This window comes from Silurus meridionalis, chromosome 8, assembly GCF_014805685.1.
Source record: "Silurus meridionalis isolate SWU-2019-XX chromosome 8, ASM1480568v1, whole genome shotgun sequence".
Lineage (NCBI taxonomy): Eukaryota > Metazoa > Chordata > Actinopteri > Siluriformes > Siluridae > Silurus > Silurus meridionalis.
The window spans coordinates 17,937,017-17,960,298 of record NC_060891.1 but is presented as its reverse complement, the minus strand read 5'-3'; the positions used below and the strand labels follow the sequence as shown (position 1 = coordinate 17,960,298).

At 35.3% G+C, this 23,282-nt stretch overlaps 1 protein-coding gene across 6 annotated transcripts in view; it reads right to left on the bottom strand.

The window, feature by feature from the left end:
* The window catches only part of LOC124390133 (1-phosphatidylinositol 4,5-bisphosphate phosphodiesterase beta-4), a 35,139-nt gene that overhangs the window by 9,411 nt on the left and 2,446 nt on the right, over positions 1-23,282 (bottom strand). For 5 of the 6 annotated variants that reach the window (XR_006926691.1, XR_006926692.1, XM_046855870.1 and 2 more), the window contains exons 2-26: positions 18,797-18,885; positions 16,911-16,991; positions 16,707-16,766; positions 15,232-15,375; positions 13,619-13,698; positions 13,329-13,382; positions 13,081-13,162; positions 12,802-12,902; positions 12,448-12,505; positions 12,019-12,127; positions 11,570-11,780; positions 10,811-10,904; positions 10,544-10,623; positions 9,409-9,493; positions 9,226-9,316; positions 8,965-9,054; positions 8,613-8,710; positions 7,976-8,120; positions 6,902-6,986; positions 4,173-4,297; positions 3,267-3,318; positions 1,940-2,042; positions 1,394-1,558; positions 782-986; positions 482-570 (exon numbers count right to left, since the gene is read on the bottom strand). Coding sequence is in view for 4 of the 6 variants with exons in the window: in XM_046855870.1 (XP_046711826.1) it covers positions 482-570; positions 782-986; positions 1,394-1,558; positions 1,940-2,042; positions 3,267-3,318; positions 4,173-4,297; positions 6,902-6,986; positions 7,976-8,120; positions 8,613-8,710; positions 8,965-9,054; positions 9,226-9,316; positions 9,409-9,493; positions 10,544-10,623; positions 10,811-10,904; positions 11,570-11,780; positions 12,019-12,127; positions 12,448-12,505; positions 12,802-12,902; positions 13,081-13,162; positions 13,329-13,382; positions 13,619-13,698; positions 15,232-15,375; positions 16,707-16,766; positions 16,911-16,991; positions 18,797-18,880 (2,571 nt within the window). In the remaining 2 variants the exon portion in view is untranslated. Of the gene's footprint in view, positions 1-481; positions 571-781; positions 987-1,393; positions 1,559-1,939; positions 2,043-3,266; positions 3,319-4,172; positions 4,298-6,901; positions 6,987-7,975; positions 8,121-8,612; positions 8,711-8,964; positions 9,055-9,225; positions 9,317-9,408; positions 9,494-10,543; positions 10,624-10,810; positions 10,905-11,569; positions 11,781-12,018; positions 12,128-12,447; positions 12,506-12,801; positions 12,903-13,080; positions 13,163-13,328; positions 13,383-13,618; positions 13,699-15,231; positions 15,376-16,706; positions 16,767-16,910; positions 16,992-18,796; positions 18,886-18,956; positions 18,967-23,282 lie in introns of those variants that run through there. The other variant, XM_046855872.1, reaches the window with a different exon arrangement.

The window sequence follows — 23,282 nt, the reverse complement described above, 5'->3', positions numbered from 1 at the left end:
TGCAAGAGTATTGAGGTAATAACAAACAAGTATCATTTTATAATTGAGCATGGCATTGTTGCTCAATTATTTACACATAATGTGAGAGCACAATGTGTACTGTCAGATAAATAAATTATTTCTCCTTGATTAGGATGGATATGTGCAAAAACAACATTGCGGTGAAAAAAAATCTAGGTTGTTTAATTCATTCTCACACCAATTGCCTCTATAGTTCAAACAATCAAAAAAAAAAAAAACAACAACAAAGCCTGGTTTTATTTTCTTCTGGTCCAATGTTATTTTTTAGTTAAATTAAATGTATTAATTTAATTAATTAAATTATTTTTCTATATTTAAAAATAATAACAAATGTGCTAAATATATTAATAATGAGGAAATATAAATGCTTATAATGTAGAGTCAAAAAGTGCACCCTAAATGTAGAGTAATAATTAATAAGCATGGCTGAAATCCATGCAGTATTTATGGAGATGCTCACCGTCTCAATGCCCATAGCTCTCATTTGGTCTGTTCTCTTTTCACAAATGGATAAGAACTTTTTCGGGTCAGACAGGGCATCCACAATGGCTACAGAAGAAAAAGAATGAATGGAACTGCACACCTGACAATTTAATAAAATATATATATATATATATATATATATATATATATATATATATATATATATATATATATATAATTAAAGCTAACAAACAAAATATGGATTATATGAGGATGGTTAATTGTACTTTAGCAACAAGAACTGTTGAATATGCCTCCTACACCAACCCCAAATTACCTCCAAATCCATCAGGTACGTATGTTTTGAGGATAATGTTGCAGAAGATGGTGGGTAAGGAAAGAGGATTGTTGCCCTCATTTCTTAGGGAGATGTGTCTATAGCCAGCCTGTAGACCGTCCAGGGGGAGAATCCTCTGACCAATCAGCTTATTGTTGTCATCATACACCGCTATTCTGAGCACTGCGAGGTCCGGAAGGATTACCTTTGGGTTGGTGGAAAGTATATTATTCACTGGGTGGGTGTGATGGGAGTGTGTGTGTGTGTGTGTGTGTGTGTGTGTGTGTGTGTGTGTGTGTGTGTGTGTGTGTGTGTGTGTGTGTGTGTGTTGGCGCATGAGGAATTTCACTGATAAGCAGAAATTCAACGTGCAGTGGAGCAAAGATACGAGGACAGCAAGTCAGAGTGGCAGAGTAACTCACACAGTTGCTTTCCTGCCTGAAGTCTTAAAGCTTTCTGTAGATTAAGTTTAATGATACCGTAAAGATTTTAAAATGAAGCAATGCCCTGAAGCCTAGCTCAAGACTACAGTATGTGGAAAAGAGATGGCTGAAATAAATCCAGATATTACAGATATCTAAATTCATAAATCTGGACATAAACAGATATTACCTTTCTAAAAACGAATGGTTCTTCATTGTATACAGGGTTTAGGCCATTGTTCAGCACCATCCTCGTGCGAAACTCCTTGCGAATGGTATCTGTGGGCAGGCCATACATATCCACCTCCACATATGTGCCAATCTTTTTGTCAGACAAAAACTGGCCTGAAATTACCTACATCAAACATAAATGGTAAACAGGGAAGAATTATTCTCAGACATTTAATGAAGATGGTTCAGGCTTCACACCAGGAGCAAAATAATCTAACAAATGAAGCTAAAAGAACATGACACCTGGATGCAGAACCTGAGGAGAGCTGGTACTTTTATGTCTTTCCTATAAATTCAGATTCTTTCATGCCTTTCCTCTAAAATCTGACTCTTTCATGTCTTTTCTCCAAACTCTGTCATCATGAACCTACGCAGTTCAGCTCAAATATGTTCAGGATGTCTTGTCTTGCCTAGTCAAAACTTTTTGCCAACTTTTATTGGAGTTTTGTTAATCTGGTCTTGAATAAACTAAGATTTAAAAACACAATATTTTAAATAGATCAACCTGGACACTGCAAGTGGCTGCTATCACTCCATCCACAGGGGTTTCAGAGAAAGGGTCAAATGTGCGATCTGGCCGACGCATGAAATCTGGTTTCAGCAAATAACTGCAAGGACAAAACATTAAGTAACCTGTCAAAACCCAGTTTATTTCCATTATAGTTCAATTGAGCCATTAGCTCTTGTCCCCTTAAAGCAATGATCCGATTATTTAGTTCAGCCTTGTCTCATATTCAATATATAGTGCATACAGATGTGAAACACTTACTGATATTATACTACTTTGCCTTGATAAATGTGTTATGTTGAAGGTTACACAATACCATGACATTAAAACTTTTGTAATACTATTATTTTATGTAATGATCATATTATAACATGTATTCATATATTAATAGCACAATAATTAATTCACATTAATCGCTTGCCTGATAAAAAAAAATAAAACACACAACCAATGGTCACTACACAAAATATAGAGTATCCCAACGTATGTGGACGCCTGGATTCACACACATGATTCTTTCCTACAATTCCTACAACTGTGAACTTTTTTATTTTAATTTTTATGCAGTACTATAAAGAATTCTCATTCACTTAAACTAAAGGCCCATACTAAATGTTCATGCAGGATGATACCCCTGTGCACAAAGTGAGGTTTATAATGACATGATTTGCTAAGTTTGATGTGAAAGAATGGGAGTTGCCAGCACAGCGCCCTAAAGACTTTTAAAAGAAATTGGAACAGCAACTTCTTCCTACTGGCCAGCCATCAGTGCCAATGTGCTAATGTCTGACTTGGTACAAATCCACTCAGGTGCATTACAATGTTGTTAAAGGCATTCCTAGGAAAATAGAGGTAATTTTAACAGCAGAAAGACAATAAATATACAACGTGTCCAAAAAAATGATCATACATAAGAACTATGTTGTGTGTGGAGGTTCACTTAGTTTTCCATAATACTTTCAGTCTTTTGAATGACTTTCAGTCTGTTGAGAAGTCTGGTAGCAATTTTGTGGGTAAACATTTTCAGTCTTTTCAAATACTTCTTGGACAAAGTTTATAATGAGATGTTCAGCAAGCACATATGGGTACAATTGGTCAGGTGTCTACATACATTGGAGTTTTTATAATTGCACTGTGATAGTAAAACAGCAAAAAAAATACCTCACAATCAGACAGAAAACCCAACATTTCTGGTTTACAGGGCTTAATGCAATTAGTAAGTAAAGTAAATATTTTAGGCCCAGAATTAAAAGTAAGCAAAAGAAGAATTATGTTAACTTCCAGACAATTTTCTTTAAATTTGACAAATGACTTTGTCACATACCCACATGACCCATTGTACTCAAACTTTCCTTGGTTCAACTGCATTGCCAAATCTAAAAAAGAAAGGCAGAAATTTTGTCAGACACCTAACAGAACAGTAAAATCATTTTCTTTACATATCCTAGTTGCTAGAAGATTGCACTGAATGCAAATATATACAAATATACGAAGCTAAACTCTTGAAATCTGATACAATGCTTTAAAACAGTGGTCTTCTATGATGTATTTGGACATAAGACATTGCCTCAATGGGACTGGCTTCCTTTAGTTTAACAGTTTCAAAATTTGGTTTAGCTCAGGCTTCGTGACATTTCCAGTGATTTCCCAAACCCGATTACTTCCTGACTCTCAAACACAATCTGGCATATTAAGTCTCAGAAGACCACAGTAGTACAAACAGGTTTCTGATTGCAGAGGGCATTCATCTGGGCTTCAGCTCCGCACTGGGCTTCTGAAGAAACTCGGAAATGTGACCACTCCAGATGTCTTGGAATGACTACTGTGAGCATGTGTGAATATGCAAAAACATGGCTTCTCCACAAACTACTGTAGTCACTGACTAGTGATATGTTAAAAAACAAGTACACAGCAAAAGCACTCTGGTTGCACAAATTTGACCAAACAACAACCTCTTAATATTGCTATAGCGGTTAAGCTGATTAAACTAAAATCACATTCTGGAAAAACCTTCATGATTGGAAATATACCTGACTGTTAATAGCTTTGCCACTGGTTCTAGAAATAGAAGGTATAACAATGTTGTACAACTACAGCAAGCTTAAGGCACTGGAGCAGTCAGGCCCATTCTGGCATGCTGTGGAAAATAATGGAAGTGGTTTTACATCTCTGACAGTATGTGTACTGAGGGGGTTGTTACACCAAGTGACAGTGGTGCTATTCGCATTACCTGGGGTCTGGAAGTTCAGTGCAACCATCTGGCACCCGGCGTTCCAAAATATCTGAGGCATATAATTACTAGAGTCCACTCTGCCTCCTTTGGGGTAAATCCGACTCATCTGGCGCTTGTTGTAACTGTGGATCTCAGTCAGGGGAAAAACATGAAGGTTTTGCAGAATTAAAGTAGAATCTGTGGATTGTTTGTAGATCAAAACACTTTTGGAAAAAAGAGTAAATGCCACAGGGCACATTCACACTAAAGGCTTTTGTTTTATAGACCACAAGTATCCTCACTTTAAATTCTTATTTTTGAACACAAGTAGAAAGAACGATTCTGAACTTTTTTTAGTGATACTTTTTCAATTAATGCAGTCTCTCTTTTTTGTAAGCCATTCTTACATGTTTTAGAGGACAATGGGCATTTATTGTCATAACATTGTCATTGCTCTTCAATAATTTTAAATGCTTTAGATAGACAAACAACCCTTAAGGTAAATGACTTGTCTCATTTATATAACAAGCGAGCATTTACAATTCATTGAGCACTCGTGCCTCTTGGTGATAAGATAATATATTTTAAGTCACAAGCAAACTTTTGTAAACACACCAATGAGTAGATTTAAATCAAAGGAAACCCGAAGGAATATTTTCTTCACAGTACACTAATCCCAATTTACCATAGGACATGATATCTCTCTTGAGTTTCATAATCTGCAATGGGAACACAAGGTTCAGACAAACCAATAAGTCAGTCGCACACAACTGTCTTTTGAGAAACAGGCAACAGATCTCTAAAGTTGCCAATCTTCAAGCTGTTCCTCAAATAAAACATAATTTGCTGTAGCCTGTGTGAAAGGAATGACACAGATAAACTCGTATAGAACAACCATCACTAACAGATGGGCTACAATCTACACAGTCCAGCATCTGCATGGGGTTGACTTGAAAAATACTCACTAAAGTATAAGCAGAGTTGGCAAGAACCAGGGAGTAGAGGGTGCTGCTAAGCTCTTGCATATGTATGCTAACTGAATGTATGCCAGCACACAGTTCAGTGTATGAAGTACAAACTGGCAAATAATAGACTCAAACTAGCTTGCAGTTTGAAAAAACATACATTCAGTGATTACAGTGCTTGTGAATCTTTTGGGTGATTCAGATTATGTGTCAAGCACCCTGCTAGATTGTTTATGGTTAGCAAAAAATGTATGTAGGTGCATGTAAAACAAACATTCTATCATTAATTCTGTTAAAATTCTACTTAATTCACAACATCTCTGCTGAAAATGTATGAATACAGAACTGATGGCTACAATTAATACCCAAGGCAGTAATAAGTAAGTAATTTCTTTTTCCTAGAGTAAATATTAACTTATAATTATCCATTTCATTTGAAGTGCATTGTCAAACCTTGTTTATTAATGATTTAATAAAATAAAAATAAATAACATTTTAATTTGATAATTACACACACACACACACACACACACGCACACTAAATATATATAACAGTTTATATAAAAACCTACCATTTATACAACAGAAATATGCTCAAATTTGCACAAATTATGGTTTTCTCGCTAAACTATCGTGTTTTCTTCTAATACAACACTTTCCTCTGTAATTAAATGCCCCAAACATGTTAAATAAGAGTATTTTGCAGTGTTACAGAAGGAAAAAATGTGATATCTAAGATTCTTGTCTCTTTAGCAGATCAACTTGACTTATTATTTGGTGATATTCATACAATTCATATTTTACTATTAGTAATTCAATTATTCAGTTGCTGAAAAGTGCAACATGCTGCTGATCACTGATCACTGTAAGTACTTGCCTAATGAGAACTGACTTTCTGATTAATTGCTGAGCCAATTATAGTCAATGTTCTGGTTAGTTTTCTTGTCATGTGTGGACATCAATCTAACGCCATACTGGCCTATGTAAGACACACAATAATTCAGAAAAATGTAAGTTAACATGGCTTTCATTGTAATAAACCATTTGCTATACACAGTTCTCTTTGATTAGTAGTTTTCAATAAATTCTATACATGTTTTGAAATCCAAGACTCTCTTCCTCAAGTCTACTTTTCTGCTCTGTTGCTCAGCACCAGAGGCTGAAATGGACACTACTGGACTGTTACATTCTGTGCCACATCTTCAATATTGGCACATGTACCCTTGTTATAAGTGGAATGGTGCTCAGAATGTAACCACATCTGTGTTCAAATTTAAATTCTATTGAATGATTTTGCACAACTGGCAATACTGGATACTGTATATCATTAAGATACCTTCGTTATGCAGAAAGTAGTTGTTGTCATTAACTAAATGTTTTTGTTGCAATTCTTTGATTAAAATAATAGCTATGTGGTCTAATTATAAAAAAAAGACATATAATTAAAAACAGGTTTATAAGGTGTTTTTTTTGGCCAATTGCGCTGCAAAGGTTTTACCGAGTGATTATTTAGGAATGTTCTTAAATAAAACATTCTCAAAACTGTCTCCTGCTAACGGAATATTAAAGTGAGTCCTGAAATAAATAATTTATAAGCATGCTTTCAGCTGACCAATGGTAATTCATCTCATGTGGCATCGGGGATTGTCTATTTTGGTTTAAGAGCTTTAATTGAAAACGGGTTTTCATTATACACTTGAAACCACAATTTCCACAAATTATTACCCAGAGACTATCATTAGTGGACAAGCTGTTAGCAGGGGAAAAAAAAGGCAAGGATACTTGACAAATTCAATAGCGTTGGTCCGTAAGTATCCCAGTCCTACTGACTCATTGAAGGAAGACATGTTGTAGTAGATGTTCTTCTCTGCAGAAAATGATAAGAAATAGTATAGCTTTAGGGTACACTTTAAATACCAATAACAGTGTTAAAGAAATAAAAACATTCCACTTTTGCCATCTTATCGACCAGTTTCATGAGTGAATAACCGGAGGCTTTTCTTAAAGCTTTAACTATTTATCAAATGTGCACATTTTGATTCTGAAATAAGTCGTAAACTATGATGCATATTAAGCTCATAACATTTATCTTGAAATGTTAAGACATCATATATTAGTACATATATACATATACACACAAATAATTACAGTTCTTTTGTGGAAAACATTCCACAGATTACTCTTAAGAAGCAACCTTAAAATATTTCATGATATATAATTTTGTTGTCATTAGTCAAACAAGTAAGCAATGAGCTGCCTGCCTGGAGCTAAAAGCATGCTGGAGACCTAGCAAATATGTGTAACTATTTTTGGTCTTTTAAAATGAAAACTGAACTTTTTTTCACTGGCACCAAGTGCTACATTTGGCAGAAACCCAACACTACTTATCATCCTAAGTACACCATTCCTGCTGTAAAGCATGGTGTTAGTATCATAATATTGCAACTTGCAAAGGCTACTTTGTGTTAACAGGAGCTAGGAAACTATTTAGAGTGGGCGGACAAATACAGAACAATCCTAGAAGGAAACTGTTCCAGTCTGGATTAAATGATCTCCTTCTAACATGATGATAACACTAACCACATGGTCAAAACTTCACTAGATAAGTTCAGAACCAAACTGAAGGTGTTCGGCAAATTTGCCTATAAGATTGGACAAAGTGTTCAGGATCCAGATGTGCAAGCACAAAGCTAAGCACAAAGGTGGTAAAACAGTTTTGCATCTTTAAATGTTAACAGACATAGTGTGTTTAGCATTTTAGCCCATTTCAATTTCAGGTTGTAAACAACAAAAAAACAAGTTCCTGCCAAAATGCAGTAAATAATGCATATGCTTGTATAATAATGCAAAACTTGCCTTCAGCTTCCTCAAAACCTAGGAATTTCACAGCCTGAGCATAGTTTATAACACTAGAGAGGTAGGGGTGAATATTTGTGGTTGCTGCAACGTAAGTGTATGATTGGATCAATGCTTGCTCATCAGCCACATTTGTTTCACCAGCCTGCATGAGAGCATGGAATTCAGATTTAAGACAAGTAAAAATCATATATAATTTCAATGGCAAAATAAGAGCATGCGGAAATAAGAGCATGTTGGTAATACACAAAAAAAACAAAAGACACCAACAAAGCACATTTGGACTTCAGTGCATATCAAATCATATTAAATGTTGATATATATATATATATATATATATATATATATATATATATATATATATATATATATAGAGAGAGAGAGAGAGAGAGAGAGAGAGAGAGAGAGAGAGAGAGAGAGAGAGAGAGAGAGTTTGTGTGACTTTGAGAGAAAATCATGAACAATTTTAAAACTATTATATTAGACAATGACAATGTTTAAATGGAAATTTTGATTTATAGTGTGTAATGTTCATTACATGTAATAACTTTAGTCATTATTTGCAACAATTCTGAAGTTGGCTCTATGTAAGTCACAAATTGGAAGAAACAATATGCAGTAGAAAACAGAGAATAACCTTTCTAGCCCCAAGCATATTTCCTTCACTATTATTTGTCTGGTTAATGACAAGACTTCCACATATCCGTTCAGGATGAGCCTCATCCACAAGCTCTGCTGCACACATAAAAAGATAACAGAAATATTTTCTTCAGTAAATGAAGCCATCAAATACTATTATTCATTAGCACTACACAGGAGGCTTCATTTTTCTCAAAGTGGACCAACAGAGAGACTTAAAGTTTCAACATACCATTATATTTCCCTGCATTTGGCTAATGGTCTTACTGTATCTAGGGTAGTCTAGTGTACATTATAATGAGAGTATGTGCTGTGCATTTAAACAGCTGGAGAACCAGCAGTTTCCAGACCAGAGGCAGGATCTTCCTCATTCTCATCCTCTGACATAACAGTGTTTGTCTCTCCAGATTCCATATGCTTCCTGAAGTGCTCCAGTTGCTCTACCAAACAGCAATCATACATATTTAGAAATATTGTTGCAAGACATCAGTTAAAAAAAAAAATTACATTATACAAAATAAATAAAATATAATTCAATTAAATTAGACTATTAAGTGCATTTTCTGCAATGTATAAAAAACAAATATTGAAAACATAAAACAAAAACATACTCTTTTCAACTTCAGGCTTTAACCTTCTGTTCTTAATAAGGATTTTTCCTTTAAGATCATTCGGTGAAGGCAAAGGCTGTCCAGGCACCATCTAAAAATATATTATATAATTTTATATATATATAAAAAAGAAAGCTATTAGCTGTAATTACTAATCATCACTCTTCCCTCTAAAACACATACTGGGAAGTCTTCTAAGGGTTGCTTGAGGAGTATATCTCCAAAAATATCCTCACAGTATCGGGCCAACTTATATTGTTGATGCCTCCTATGAAACATAGAGGAAAAGTTTGCATTATAAATCAAACATGACTTACAAAACTATGTTTAAAGTATGCATGTGGATATGATGAGATTTTGGTATGCATTGGTATCTAAATGTAAATAGATTGAAATATACACTTTCTTTGATAGGAGCACTTATACCCCTGCTTATTCATGCAATTATCTAATCAGCCAAGAATGTGGAAGTAGTGCAATGCAACAAATAAAAATTATCCAGATGCAGGTCAAGAGCTTCAGTTTATGCTCAAACATCAACACAAAGTTTCAAATGTGATCTTAGTTACTGACTTAATATGTTTCATTCCAGAAACTGTTGATCTCTGGGGGATTTTTACACATAGAATCTTTAGTGTTTACACAGAATGATGCCAAAAACATTCAGTAAAAGGGCAATTCTGAGGGCAAAAACACCTTGATGATGAAAGAGGAAGGCTATGGTAACATAAATAACTCCTCTTTACAACTGTGGTGATCAGCATCCAGGAGCATAGGCTATAACAATGTAAGACCAAATGGATAAGGGTATATTTTAGTCAGCCAGAAAAAGGAATTTAAGGCAGTCCTAAACACAAGATCACCCAAACTGGACATCGTTCATCAACAGACAACTTTTGTGGTAAAGAGTAGTTTTTTGTTACCATAGCCTAGCTGTCAGCTATGACCAAAAAAACATGTCTGCAGATCTGCTACTCACTGAATGGGTTTTCTTACACATTCTGCATAAGCTCTAAATAATACTGTGTGCATAAAAAATACCATAAACTCAGCAGTTTCTGAAATACTCAAACCAGCCAATCTGCCACTCACAACCACCCCACAGTCAAAGTCACTGCAGCCACATAATTGTCTGATTATATAAATCTATGAATGTGCATGAAATACATAGTGTAAATGTACTGAAACTGAATATGTGGGTTATAAATATTTGATTAATTTGATTTATAGAATTTTTTTGTTATTAGTGTAACAAATATATTTTGAACGTAATATCTTTTAGCCTGTCTTTTTGGATATAAAAAAAAAACATACGTACGAGCAGTGGTTCTCAAATGAAAGAATCACAGGGTATTCGGAAGACACAAATGCAGTTTCTTTGATGGCCTGAATGACGTCCTGGAAAAAGTCATTCATATGCTTTTTTCATTATTAGAATGTAGCTCTATTCACATAATCTTAAGGCTTTTAAATAAGCAATGTCAAGCAATTTTTTTGGGGGGAAGCAATGTTGCTATGTCATAATCACTTGAGTACAATGAGCTTTTCGTAAGATGCCTTTGATGCACTTGGCATGATTATTCACCTTGAAAAGCACATCTGTACACATTGCCTTGCCATGAGTGATAATCGGCTCTTGATCCTCTCCTTTTCCATCCCAGCAGTCCAGCTCCACACACCTGCAGTGAAAAAGTAATATGAGTAATATAGACATTGGCACACACTAAGCGGTGCAGTACCTCCCAAATGCTGAGAGGACTGGAATCCATTTAATAAATATTTGAAAGCTGTACTATAAGAAACTGTATCAGTGTTAAACCAATACAGACCATACCATGCAATTATTTTTGTTACATGTGGTGTCCGATTTATTTTTTTTATCCTAATGCACTGAAATCTTTCTCATGGCTGGATCGGGAAGTTTTCAGAAGGTTGAGATGGAGTTCAAGAGGAAACATGGCAAGCACTTCAAACAATATGGTTGCCAAATTGGGAAAGAGGACCGTTTGTTTACAAAGCTAGGTCAATAAATAAAGTCTATAAATAAAGTTACATTTTGCATAAATAAGTATGAACACTTTTCGGACACCAAAAGCCATTATTCATAATATAGCCATAATTAAAATATAAAACATCTAAAACAAAGAACATTTTGCTGATAATAATTTTTACACACAATAAAAAATGTTTATAATGCAACACTTTTTTCTGTCTGTTAGTAAATCTATATATTGAGATACATAGTTGTGGATCACAGAAATATCATGTTATGTCAAGGTTACTTTTGTTATGTTGCCCAGCCCTATTTTGAAGGCAGACAATTAATTAATATTAGATTGTGCACCTGCAGCCAGAGAGCAGGACTTGCCGGTACATTTCCACAGAAGACTTTCCACCAAACTGCCTGCCAGTCAGGTATGTGTTGTGAGAGGAGCTAATGAAGTAGTGTGAAAGTGGGTGGTCCATCTCCTGATAATGCTCCAGTCGATCAAGAAACACTGGAGCATTCTCATCAGACATCAGATACCGGCAAAAGCCATCACATGACATCACTCCTAAAAAAAATAATAATAATAATAATAAATAAAAAGGGTAATATTTATGTGTACCAAAAACATTATTAAGATGCATGAAAATTCAAATGAGAAGGTCTACAGCCTAATAAGTACTAATGAACTTCACAAGGCAAGAGATACAAATATTTGCATCATCACTATCTGTAACTATAATGATATCAAAAGCTGGAAAAAAGCCTGGCATGTGCATACTGTACATGAGTCCAACATCCTTTACCTTTTATTCTAAGATTCTCGTCAGTCTCATAGGTTTCTATGATTTGCCGTGCACGTTTGGTGTCATAAAATGGAAAGAGTATCTCGTTAAGACAAGGGTCTCGTTGGTTCTGTGTGGAAATAACAAGGGTTTCTGTTTTTTTATTGAAGCTGCTACAGAGACTCTGGCTAGCTGTAAATGTCTATAGAAATGCCAGTTTGAAATAGAACCACATCAATCACACCACTTGCTTTGGAGAGCTTAAGAAAGTGAAAAATGCAACATAAAAAATGTGCAAAAATCAGTCAGCAGTGTGAAAAGGTTACATTTGTGTCAGAATAAGAGAATTCTTTTTTCATAGTAGGAATCTAAAGTGGAAGAAGTGTGATTTAACAACTAAGGGAAAAGGAAGCCAAGGTGGGAGTAAGTTAATATGCGAAAGCTTCTTACTTCATTTAAAAAGCTGACTAATTGCTCTATGTTTAAATAATCACTCTTATCTCCACAGCTGAAAAAAACAAAGACATTACATTACACAAAAAAATAACAGACATTGTTTCTGATAATGAATAATAATACAAAAATAAATAAATCAGTAACCTTGTCATAAAAGGTTTTTTTCATTACATTTAATTATTACAAGTTAATATTCCAAACTTTTGAGGCAGACAAGGGGACACTAGATATTGCAGAGATTTGTAACAATAAACAGCATTTGTTTGGCTACATTGTCCCTTTAATTAATTAAAAACATATGTGAATATGTTTGGGCTACAGTATAGCTTATTTAAGTGGCCTACTCACAGGTTTTTGAACAGTGCTTCAAGGTCAGTTCTGGGGCAAATCTTCTGAGTGAGAGAGTAAAACTTGTCAAAGGTGAAAACATCAGGCTCAATTTCATCATTCTGGAAAAAACAGGCAGAAGCTATCTGTTGCCAAATAGTTACGTCTGTACTTGTAAAATGGGTTAAACTGCATTACTGACCAAGTTACTGAAAATCAGTAGATTATGAAAATACCAAGTTTACTATACACACTTAAATACACAAAATACTGTTTTAGTGAACATTTTTTGAATTTCACCTTTCCACTAGGCAGACCAAGGTCTTTAAGTGCCTGGAATATAACCTTTTCAGTTTTGCCAGAAGCAAAAGTTCTTGTTATGCTGTAGAAGGGAAAAAAAACGATATTACATCCAAAAATAACTTTACCGGACTAATCACACTGACGCTTCTCAGCATGACCACTTCACAAGCAGCAGGACACACTCTACGCATGACTCATTTATTTGAAGCAGAAATCGCATTAATCAAATAGTTGAGCATGTGTACCTTCTCACTGGGATATTTCCACTCACATTGGTCAAAGATGACAGCTTCATCCAGCTACCAAAAGAAGAATGGCTTTAAATAACAATCCAAACACCATGTGAGCAAATAAATACTGAAGCAGCAGCGGAATCACATGTGATGATGTTTGATACAGAGTGGAGTGTTAAATCATAGCTCTAATTGTGATGCAGGCTTAAAGAAAATGTAATTAAATCATGAAAAACTATTAATTAAAAAAACTGTTTGGGTGGCTTAATTGATCTGTTTGCCACTGGAAGTCTGGTACTCACTGTTTCTTGAGACAGGTCATCGGGCACACATTGTTTGCACGAGTGTTATGAATCAGCAAGCGCAAGCTGTCAGTCCATTGCTGTGAACAGAGTGGAAATGGGTAGCTAAAATTAGCATATGGCAAGAGAAAACTTCTCCAGCAAGTGCAGCAGTGCAGTGAAAGTGACAAACATAAGCAAATAAATAAATACCCAGCCAATCAACCAAAAACTGAATGAACACACAAACAAACTGAAACCCATAGAAACAAACATGCAAATAAATAAAAGATGTCAGAATACCCTTGTTGTTTAAATATACAGTTTGTTTATGTTTTAATTATTTATTTTCAATATTATTTCAAGAAAATAAAATCAATATTTGGTGTGACTACACTTTGGCTTCATTCAATTGCCATTAATCAGCTGTAGGTGAACATGTCAAACCAGCAATCAAACGCTACAGATTTTATTTTAGGATTATAGGAATCTTTTTTTTATTTGTTTAGACGACCAAATCTAGGCCTGAAATCGCACAGTCATTTCACAGGTCTTACACCATGGCAAGCACAACTATACTCAACTATTCATGAAAACCATTGGAATTGCAGAAAAATAACAGTGGGTGCCCTAGACTAATGAGTTATAAAATCTGTCTCAAAATCAAAGTCAAAATAACAATAAGTGTCTGCATAAAACAGTGAAGCATGGTGGAGGTTCTTGCATGTTTGGGGCTGCATTTATGCAAATGGGTTGGACACTTGATCAGTATTAATTATGTCCTCAATGCTGAGAAACACAGGCAGATACTTATCCACAATGCAATACTAACAGGGAGGCATCTGATTGGCCTCAAATTTATTGTGCAGTAGGACAATGACCCCAAACATACAGCCAATATCATTTAGCATCTTCAGTAAAGATATAAACAAGGAGTCCTGGAAGTAATGTTTTGGCCACCACAGAACCCTGATCTCCACATCAAGTATGTCTGGGATTAGATAAAGAGACAAAAAGATCTTAACCTACCAGTCAAGTTCATTCAAAAACTGTGTGCAAGTGTAAGGAATTGATGCTGTTTTGCAGGCAAAGGGTGGTCACACCAAATATTGCTTTTTCTTCTGTTTATTTATTTTACATTTTGTTAAGTGATAAAAAAATAAAACAATTAACACTTCTATTTTGTTAAACATTCTTACTTTAAGGCATTTTTTTCACATCTGCATAAAACAATTTTGACAGTACTAGGTGGGTGGGTAATTTTGACAGTGGATGGATGGATGGATGGATGGATGGATGGATGGATGGATGGATGGATGGATGGATATGAAACTATAAAATGTACATTTGTGCTTTGATGTGAAAAACGATGCCAAAGACATTTCTAGATGGATATTTTTTCCTGCATTCTTCCCTCATTTCCTCCATCACATCATTGAGTTACTAGGCAGCTATTTTTGCCAAAAATACCAGGAAACAGATGATGCCTCTTATAGTGCTTTAGTGTAAGGTCTTTAAATGTACTGGTACTTCAGGTTAGTACTCGTCCTTCCTTGAAAATAATCTTAAGTGTAGAAGGGGACATCGTTTACTTCAGGATGAATTTTGTGACTTTTTCTGAGTGGTTAGGTTACCTTTGCAATGCTAATGGTGGGTGCCACTATGTACATGAAGCTTAGATTAACCAAATCTGTGCCACTGCATACGCAGATGATTCTGCCCTCTAAGTCACTCTCAGACTTCCCGATGGTCTCGAAAGCTGACAAAATCTTTGGATCCTACAGAGACAAAAAGCATAACTGAATACACAATGTGCAGTGCTATAGATAATAAATATTAAAATACAGTGAATATATGAAATAAAACAATTATGATTTAGATCAGGGATGTCAAACATGTGGCCCATGGCCATTATCATCCCAATGAAAGTTCTAATCTGGCCCACAAAATTAATTTAAAATCCATGCCAGCTGCCACCAGTTTCCACAATGCTACTTCCCAAAGGGATTCGCGTCTTAGAATGAATGTGAGTAGCAGGGCAAAATTCCTTTTAGATATCCACAGCAAGCAAGAGGTGAGATATTATGTATGACGTACATATATAAATATGAAGTCTGTTTTTGCACTGTGTTTTTGACAGTTTTGACCTTGCATGTGGGATTTGTATATACATTACATGTTGAATGTCAAACTTTGTATACAAAGTATCTACCCTCATACCTATCTACATGTCTACGCACCATCCTATCTACCCACCTACCTATCTACCTGTTTACCCACATACCTTCCTACCGGTCTACCCACCTACCTATCTACCTGTCTACCCACCTACATACCTACCTGTCTACCCAAATGTCTATTAACCACCTACCTATCTACCTCTCTACCCACCTACCTATCTACCCACCTACTCATCTACCTATCTGTGGCCAAGGCTTCAAAGGAAAAAAAGGGCATCTGGTCTGATCCCACAGAAGGGCTACTGTAGCACAGATCGCTGGCTATAACAGAAAATTGTAAGAACTGTGGATGCAGTCCAGTCCAGTCAGAGTGCCCCTGCTAACCCATGTCTACCACCAAGCATATGATCATGTGAATAGTGAGGTTAGTGTGGATCACTACATTATGGGATGGTACCAGAAAGTCACTGTGAGGTAAAAAAATGCTGGAAAAAAATGGTTGCAGACAAAGTACAAATCTTCATAGTAATAGCATTCCCTTATGGCAGTGGCCTCTTTCATTCATGTGCAGAAATAATAATTTAATGACAAGAATGGTCTGAGAAACATGACAGAGATGACTTGGCCTCATATTCCCCAGAACTCAAACTGATCCAGCATCAATGGGATGTACTGGACATGTACAAATTTGATCTTTGGAGATCCCAGCTCACAATTTACATCTTGGTGCTAGATACCACAGCACATCTTCAAAGGTCTTGTGGACTTCATGCCTCAATGGGTCAGAGCTGTTTTGACAATATTATGCATTTTAATGGTACAGCTGATTGGTGTTTGTGATATAGCCTGTTAACTAAAATGACTTTGACACCTCTGATTAAGATACTTTAGGCAATAACACCAAAAATCAGATACATTAATGATTTTACCTTAGGCACATTTGTGTTCCGTATACTGTTGATTAAAGAGCACTCCAGAACCTGGCCTTCCTATAGATAACATAACAAAACATCAATATATAATGAAAAAGCAAAAAGCAGTACACGAGAATTGTAGGCTCACACATTCAGTGTTTCTGCAAACCAGAGAAATTATCATCAAGTATTGTATTATTCTAAGAGTTGTGCTAATACCTTTCCTTCACTTTTCCATGTGATGAAAAATGCAAAGGCATCCACTCTAAAAAGACAGTGTGGCTCAAAGACAAATGGATCCTAAGAGAAAGATAAACACAGGACAAAAAACATTGTTTAGATAGTTATGGGCAAGTAATATATGCAATAAATCTCCATACTGTGTTCTAAGAGAAACAGAAATAATATAATAACACTAAAAGCAACAGTATTTCACCAGTATTTCACAAAAGATTATATAATGTACAAGACAGCAGACGAGAAGCATTTTAAAATCTAAAATAAATAAATAAATAAATAAATAAATAAATAAATAAATAAATAAATAAATAAATAAAAGAAGAATTTCTTAATTTCGTTCTAAATAAGTTGGTCCATATTTGCAAAATGTCATTTGTTAGCTTTAAATGACAACTTAGATATTTAATTCATCCATTTACAAAGCTTCAAAAGCAATATTTCTGCATTCTAAGCCTTTTAGCTGAAGAAAAGTCAGTGGGACTAAAAGACAGCACAATTTCTAAGACATCAATTTGAAATTCTCTGCGCATGTATCCTTCAGTGTTATCTTATTATTCTTCTCACCAGACAAAAACTTAATGGAAATCTAAATAAATGTTTAAAAACATCTTTCTACAAGACCTCCAAGAGGAAGATCATGCTTACAACTGTACAGGTCTTTTTCTTTAATTTTAACATTAACAGTCAGGTTCTTCTTTTTCAGATTTTATTCCAGTGTTTGAATTAACTAAATGTAATGCTACCTGCGAGGCACTGTATGAAACTTGTAAGTGATTTACATTACTGCATGATACAAAACTACTGCTATAAAAAAAACACTGAGCTGAGAAGCTAGTGAGTGGTTAAAAGTAAATAACACAAACAGTATGTCCTGACGCCTGCTGTCCTGATGCCTGCCAAGTTTGCTTTTTGTTTAATTTGTTTCCTAAAACGACTTACAGAGAAGAACATTTATAAACTGTTTTAATAATTGTTGCTTGTTTAATATTACAGTGTAATGTCAAACTATGTCAGGGTTCCATGAACATTTGATGCATGAAAAAATGCATCTTACTGGAAATTTGTACTGGATCCAGTGGCCTTTTATTGACCTTGTTTCTGAGGTACTGTGGGAAACTCTTAAACAGGCAATTTAAGATTATCTTGTAGTGCACCAACACAGTTTGGAAGATGTTTAGAGGATATTTTCTAACTAAACAAACACTGCTCAATTGCATTTTTTTATATATATCAGTTGAGAAAGAACTCCCAAAGTGATCCATGGTCCTCATGGGAAATCCATGCTCGGGTTTGACAGCTTTAGTCCGGTCACTCACACGCTGTACGTGAGAATAACAGCCTTCCAAAAATATTCAGGCCAAGATAAACTAACTTGGACTGACCAGGAATTCTCAAAGGACTTTTGAGAACACAGATGTCTTCAGCTATAGATGACTTTGAAGATGCAGAATGCACGAATGTCTGCTTTGGACTAAGGGCCTCAATATATTTGCATAGTTTCTTAGAGTCGATGTGTCAGAGTACAAAACAAAAACTGCTGGTATAGAATATCCACACAGAGCATTAATGTCCCTGGAGATTTAACAAACTCTGTTCAAATATTCAAGCTGACTATTTTTAGTACATGAATACCTTATTTTCACATAAGGTAAAAAAATTTAAAAAATAAATAAAAATAAAAAAAGCTTCTTAAGCAGTGCTGTTAAACCATTAAAGAATTAAGTAGGGTTCTGCTCCCCAGACATTGTGGACATTATGTTCTTAGAAAATAAGCATCATGCAGTTGAAACTTGTGTATATTAAATAAAAATTTGTCCAAACAAATCAGCATGATCCAAAGAAGAAAAAGCAAATAATTTCCTTACCTCATCGAATCGATCAAAATATTCCCCCTCCTGCATAATATGAGGCACCAGCCTCTGCCAGTTAAATTCATAAGCTTTGGCCATTCGTCCTATAAGACAGAAGAAGATTAGGCAACAAAAGAGACAGAAAAAGGAGCGACTAACATCACACAGGACGTACCAGCAGAGAATACAAACCAAGGCTAGCATCCGTAAATACAGGGAATGGGAGGTGCTATAATAAATTGCTGCTGTAATAAATAAATATGTATTTATTAATTATGAAAGAATAATTCAAACATATTTATATAATATATTTTTCTCTTAAACCTGCTTGAAAATACTTTTCTTACCTAAACTATTTTCAAACCAGCTTCTAAAATTTTATAATTGCTTTTTCTAACCAGAAACTAATGCTGCCTTTAACTAAATCATTTTCCTGTTGCACAAATGAGGCTGCACTCATGAATTACATTATATACAGTATAGATTATATACTGTATGCGTGGCATGTATGCACAACTCTGGTGCTCCATTTTCTCCACTTGTTAATGATAGCTTTTACAGGGTTTCTAACATTTTAAAAATGTTAAACATTTCTTTCCTAAACAATTGCTTTCCACATTAAAATCCTATACATTCTTTATATGCTGTGTTTAATCCAAAATGACCAAACTCTTTATTTTAGCAAGGCTATAGATTAAAGCTGTAATTCAAAAAGAACATGCTTAGAAAGGTTCAGATTTTCATAATATATAATTCACCAAGGACAGATCCTACACAAAAAAAAAATGTTTTAGGATATACATTTATCATAGGGCAGAACATACACCAAAAAAAACTAACTAACAAATGCACTAAACACAACAAATGGGAGGGAAAGAGATTTAAGCAGAAGACTATGTGTACAAAATTATTTAAATAACTAGAACACTCACAAACACCAAATTCAACTCAATTTGATGAGCTCTCTCATGACCTTAAATGACATGCCTTTTTTTTTTTGCTTGCAGATTTTATTGGCCAGGAAATAGTGTTGTTTCTTTAATAAACCCCACATTCTTTTTGCTCACTGAAAAAAAAAAACAGCTCCTTTGTGCTTACTAAATTTGGATGTGTGTTGTGGTCAGCTAGCAGCTAAAAAGCATATCGAAAAAATGGACCAAGTGGTGTCTATTACAAACATTTCAGACCGTTAAAATCATGAAAGCCTTCAGCACTGGAGAGTCAAGCTGATCATTATGGAACATGTATGCTGTTCAATCATGCGTGTGTACAAGTCCTCATTGGTATGGAATTAAGCTCCAAATAATGCATGCTGAAGAAGCAGCTGTGGCTCACTTTTGATAAGCTCCTGAAGAAAAGAGCACAGACTGAAGATTACTTCAATAACCTTCTTCTACTTATCCCCTCTGTCCTTTCTGTTTCACTGGCTTCTTAATTGTAATGGACATTGGTTTAGTACTTTTCTCTGACTGGACATCTTAAGTAGAACAAAAAACTGCAGACATGTGCTTAGAATTGAGGTACCTGGTTCCTTAATCAGCCAGCAACACTCTCTAGGGTCAGTACGGTTAAAAAGCAGTATTAAGCCAAGGTAAATGACAAAACAGTTTGCTGGTATACACTTACATCTTCTAGCTCTTACTTCTTAGGCCTGGACTGTAGCAGAGCTTCAAATGCTCAACTCACTTGTCACACTTCACTTTAAATGCCTTAAATCAATCTTGTAGACACTGGCTATGTTTCCTGTGTTCTAGTCAAAGTGAATGTCTCTTGGGAGAATATAAGAGGCCTGAAGTGACAATCTCAAGTAAAGAATTTGCTGACCTGGCTGAGGCTTGTTCAGAAAAGAAAGCAAAAATGCATTTAGCGATGTGAGAAAAGGTTAGAATAGCTCTCGTCTATTTTGGGTTTATCTGCAAGTAAAAAAAAATACAAATAAATGATACAAATGTATTATCTTCAGTGAAGGTATAATGATACTAGACCAAGATGGAGACATTTACATGTATGGCATTTGGCAGACACCCTTATCCAGAGCAACTTACAACTGAGCAGGGAGGGTTAAGGGACTTGCTCAAGGGCCCAGCAGTGGCAGCTTCGTGGTGGTGGAATTTGAAGTCATGACCTTCCAATCCAGCGTCCAATGCCTTAAATACTGAGCTACAACCTCCCACAGACTTTGACACAGATGTAGATTTTGGAGTTGTGTGGGTGTGAATATGTTTAGCAAAGTTAGTCATTTTTGACAAAGGCAGTCAGATAAGCAATCAGGGATGGGGTGTACTACAATAGGAAAAAAAACTGTAATAGTAACCCAGTTCCAGCACATCAAGAAATAGTTGATTCCTCCTATACTGCAGTAACTTGCAAATATAAACATTTTTATTTTTGTTTAAGAATGAGACCATCTTTTTGAGATAGATAGATAGATAGATAGATAGATAGATAGATAGATAGATAGATAGATAGATAGATAGATAGATAGATAGATAGATAGATAGATAGAATCAGAAAAATTATCTGACACTTTTTATTGAATATAATAATAAGATAACTGAATAACTGAATGTTGTCAAGTTTTATCCAGGTTACAAGGTGCATGGAAAAGCAGTATAGTATAGTGGGCAGTATATAATTTAAAAACCCAAACCACTGGTGATGATTTCAATTTTATTCAAGTTCTAAGACTAGCATTTTACCTGAAGGGTTCTTCATCTCATTTACAGAGCAATAGAACATATACAGTAATGAGCATAGAGAACTTGCTAATAGCCCATCTTTGGGAATTAGTAAAAGCCCCAAGAGCTAACTGCTGTTACAAAGCCTGCTTTGCAGAATGTATTAGCATTAGACTTGCCTCTAACTTCTAAGGGAGGCACTTATTCAGTTATTGGTGTTGAGTGCAATTTCTGAGTTTTTCCTAGCATGCAAGAGCTGAAACATGTAGATGCAAATCTATACATCTCCTCTCAAAAAGCACACAACCTCATTGGAAAAAGATGATTTGATTGGAAAGCTAGAGAATTAAAAGGTTTGGGGAAGACTATAATGGAATATACCGTCCTTTGATCATTCTTGCTCTCCTGATCAAAGCAATGTCTCACTGTCCTCTTACAGAAAGAAAGAAAATTGCAAACCATTATATGGTTCAAGACAAAAACATTAACAGTCTAGAATTTTTGATAGGTTTATTTTAACAGAACGAGGCAGAATAAAAAGAAATCCATAAAATAACATTAAAAGAAAGGTTATAAATTAATTTGTATTTGATCAAGTAAAATAGGTATTTGATCCAGTACCAACCAGCAAGAGTTCTGCTTCCACAGACTCAAATTAGTCCTGTCACTTTTAGAAAGAACTTCAAATATCAACTTATGTGTACAAATGACAACCGTCACAGAATCAACTCTTCTATTCAAACCTCTCTACCACCATGAGAAATACTAAAGAGCTGTCAAAGGATGTCAGGGATAAGATTGTAGACCTGTACAAGGCTGGAATGGGCTACAAGACCATCAGATTGTTGCCTTGGCTGTATGTTATTGATCATTGTCATGCTGGAAGACCCATCCACGACCCATTTTCAGTGTTCTGGCTGAAGCCAGGAGGTTCCCACCCAAGATTTAATCACATTCTCCCAAGCCTTCTCTGAATCATTCAGGTGTTCATTGGCAAACTTTAGACACGCCTGTTCACATGCATTCTTCAGCAGAGGGACCTTGGTGTTTTACCAATGGTTTTTATGGTGACTGTGGTCCCAGCTTCCTTGAGATCATTAACAAGCATCCTTCTGTGTAATTTTGGGCTGATCCCTCACCTTTCTCAAAATCATCCTCACCCAATGAGGTAAGATTTTGCATGGAGCTCCAGAGTTTAGCGATAATCCTATATTTCTTCCATTCTCAAATTATCATGACCACAGTGGTCTCTTTCACACAAAGCTTCTTGCTGATGGTCTTGTAGCCCTTTCCAGCCTTGTGAAGGTTTACAATCTTGTCCATGACATCGTTTGACAGCTCTTTGGTCTTGCCCATCGTGGTTGAGAGGTTTCAATGAAAGAGGGTGATTCTGTGACAGGTGTCTTTTATACAAATAATGAGTTGATATTAGGAGTTCTTTTCTTAATGTGTGTGTGTGTGTGTGTGTGTGTGTGTGTGTGTGTGTGTGTGTGTGTGTGTGTGTGTGTAATGAATCTATATAATAAGAGTTTCACTTCTTGTATTGAATTACTAAAATAAATCAACTTTTTAATGATATTCTAATTTATTGAGATGCACCTGTACATACAGTATACACACACACACACACACACATACACACACAGACACACAATTTTAATTTGTCTGTGGTTTTGCAAGGCACAAAACTCTTTCATGCTGTAAATAATGATAATTCATTTGCAGACATGTAATTTCTATCATTTTAGTTCAGCCAGTGGGTTAAAATAAAACTGGCATCACCTGATATCGCCTCTGTGACTGCTAAACATTTCAAGTCTACT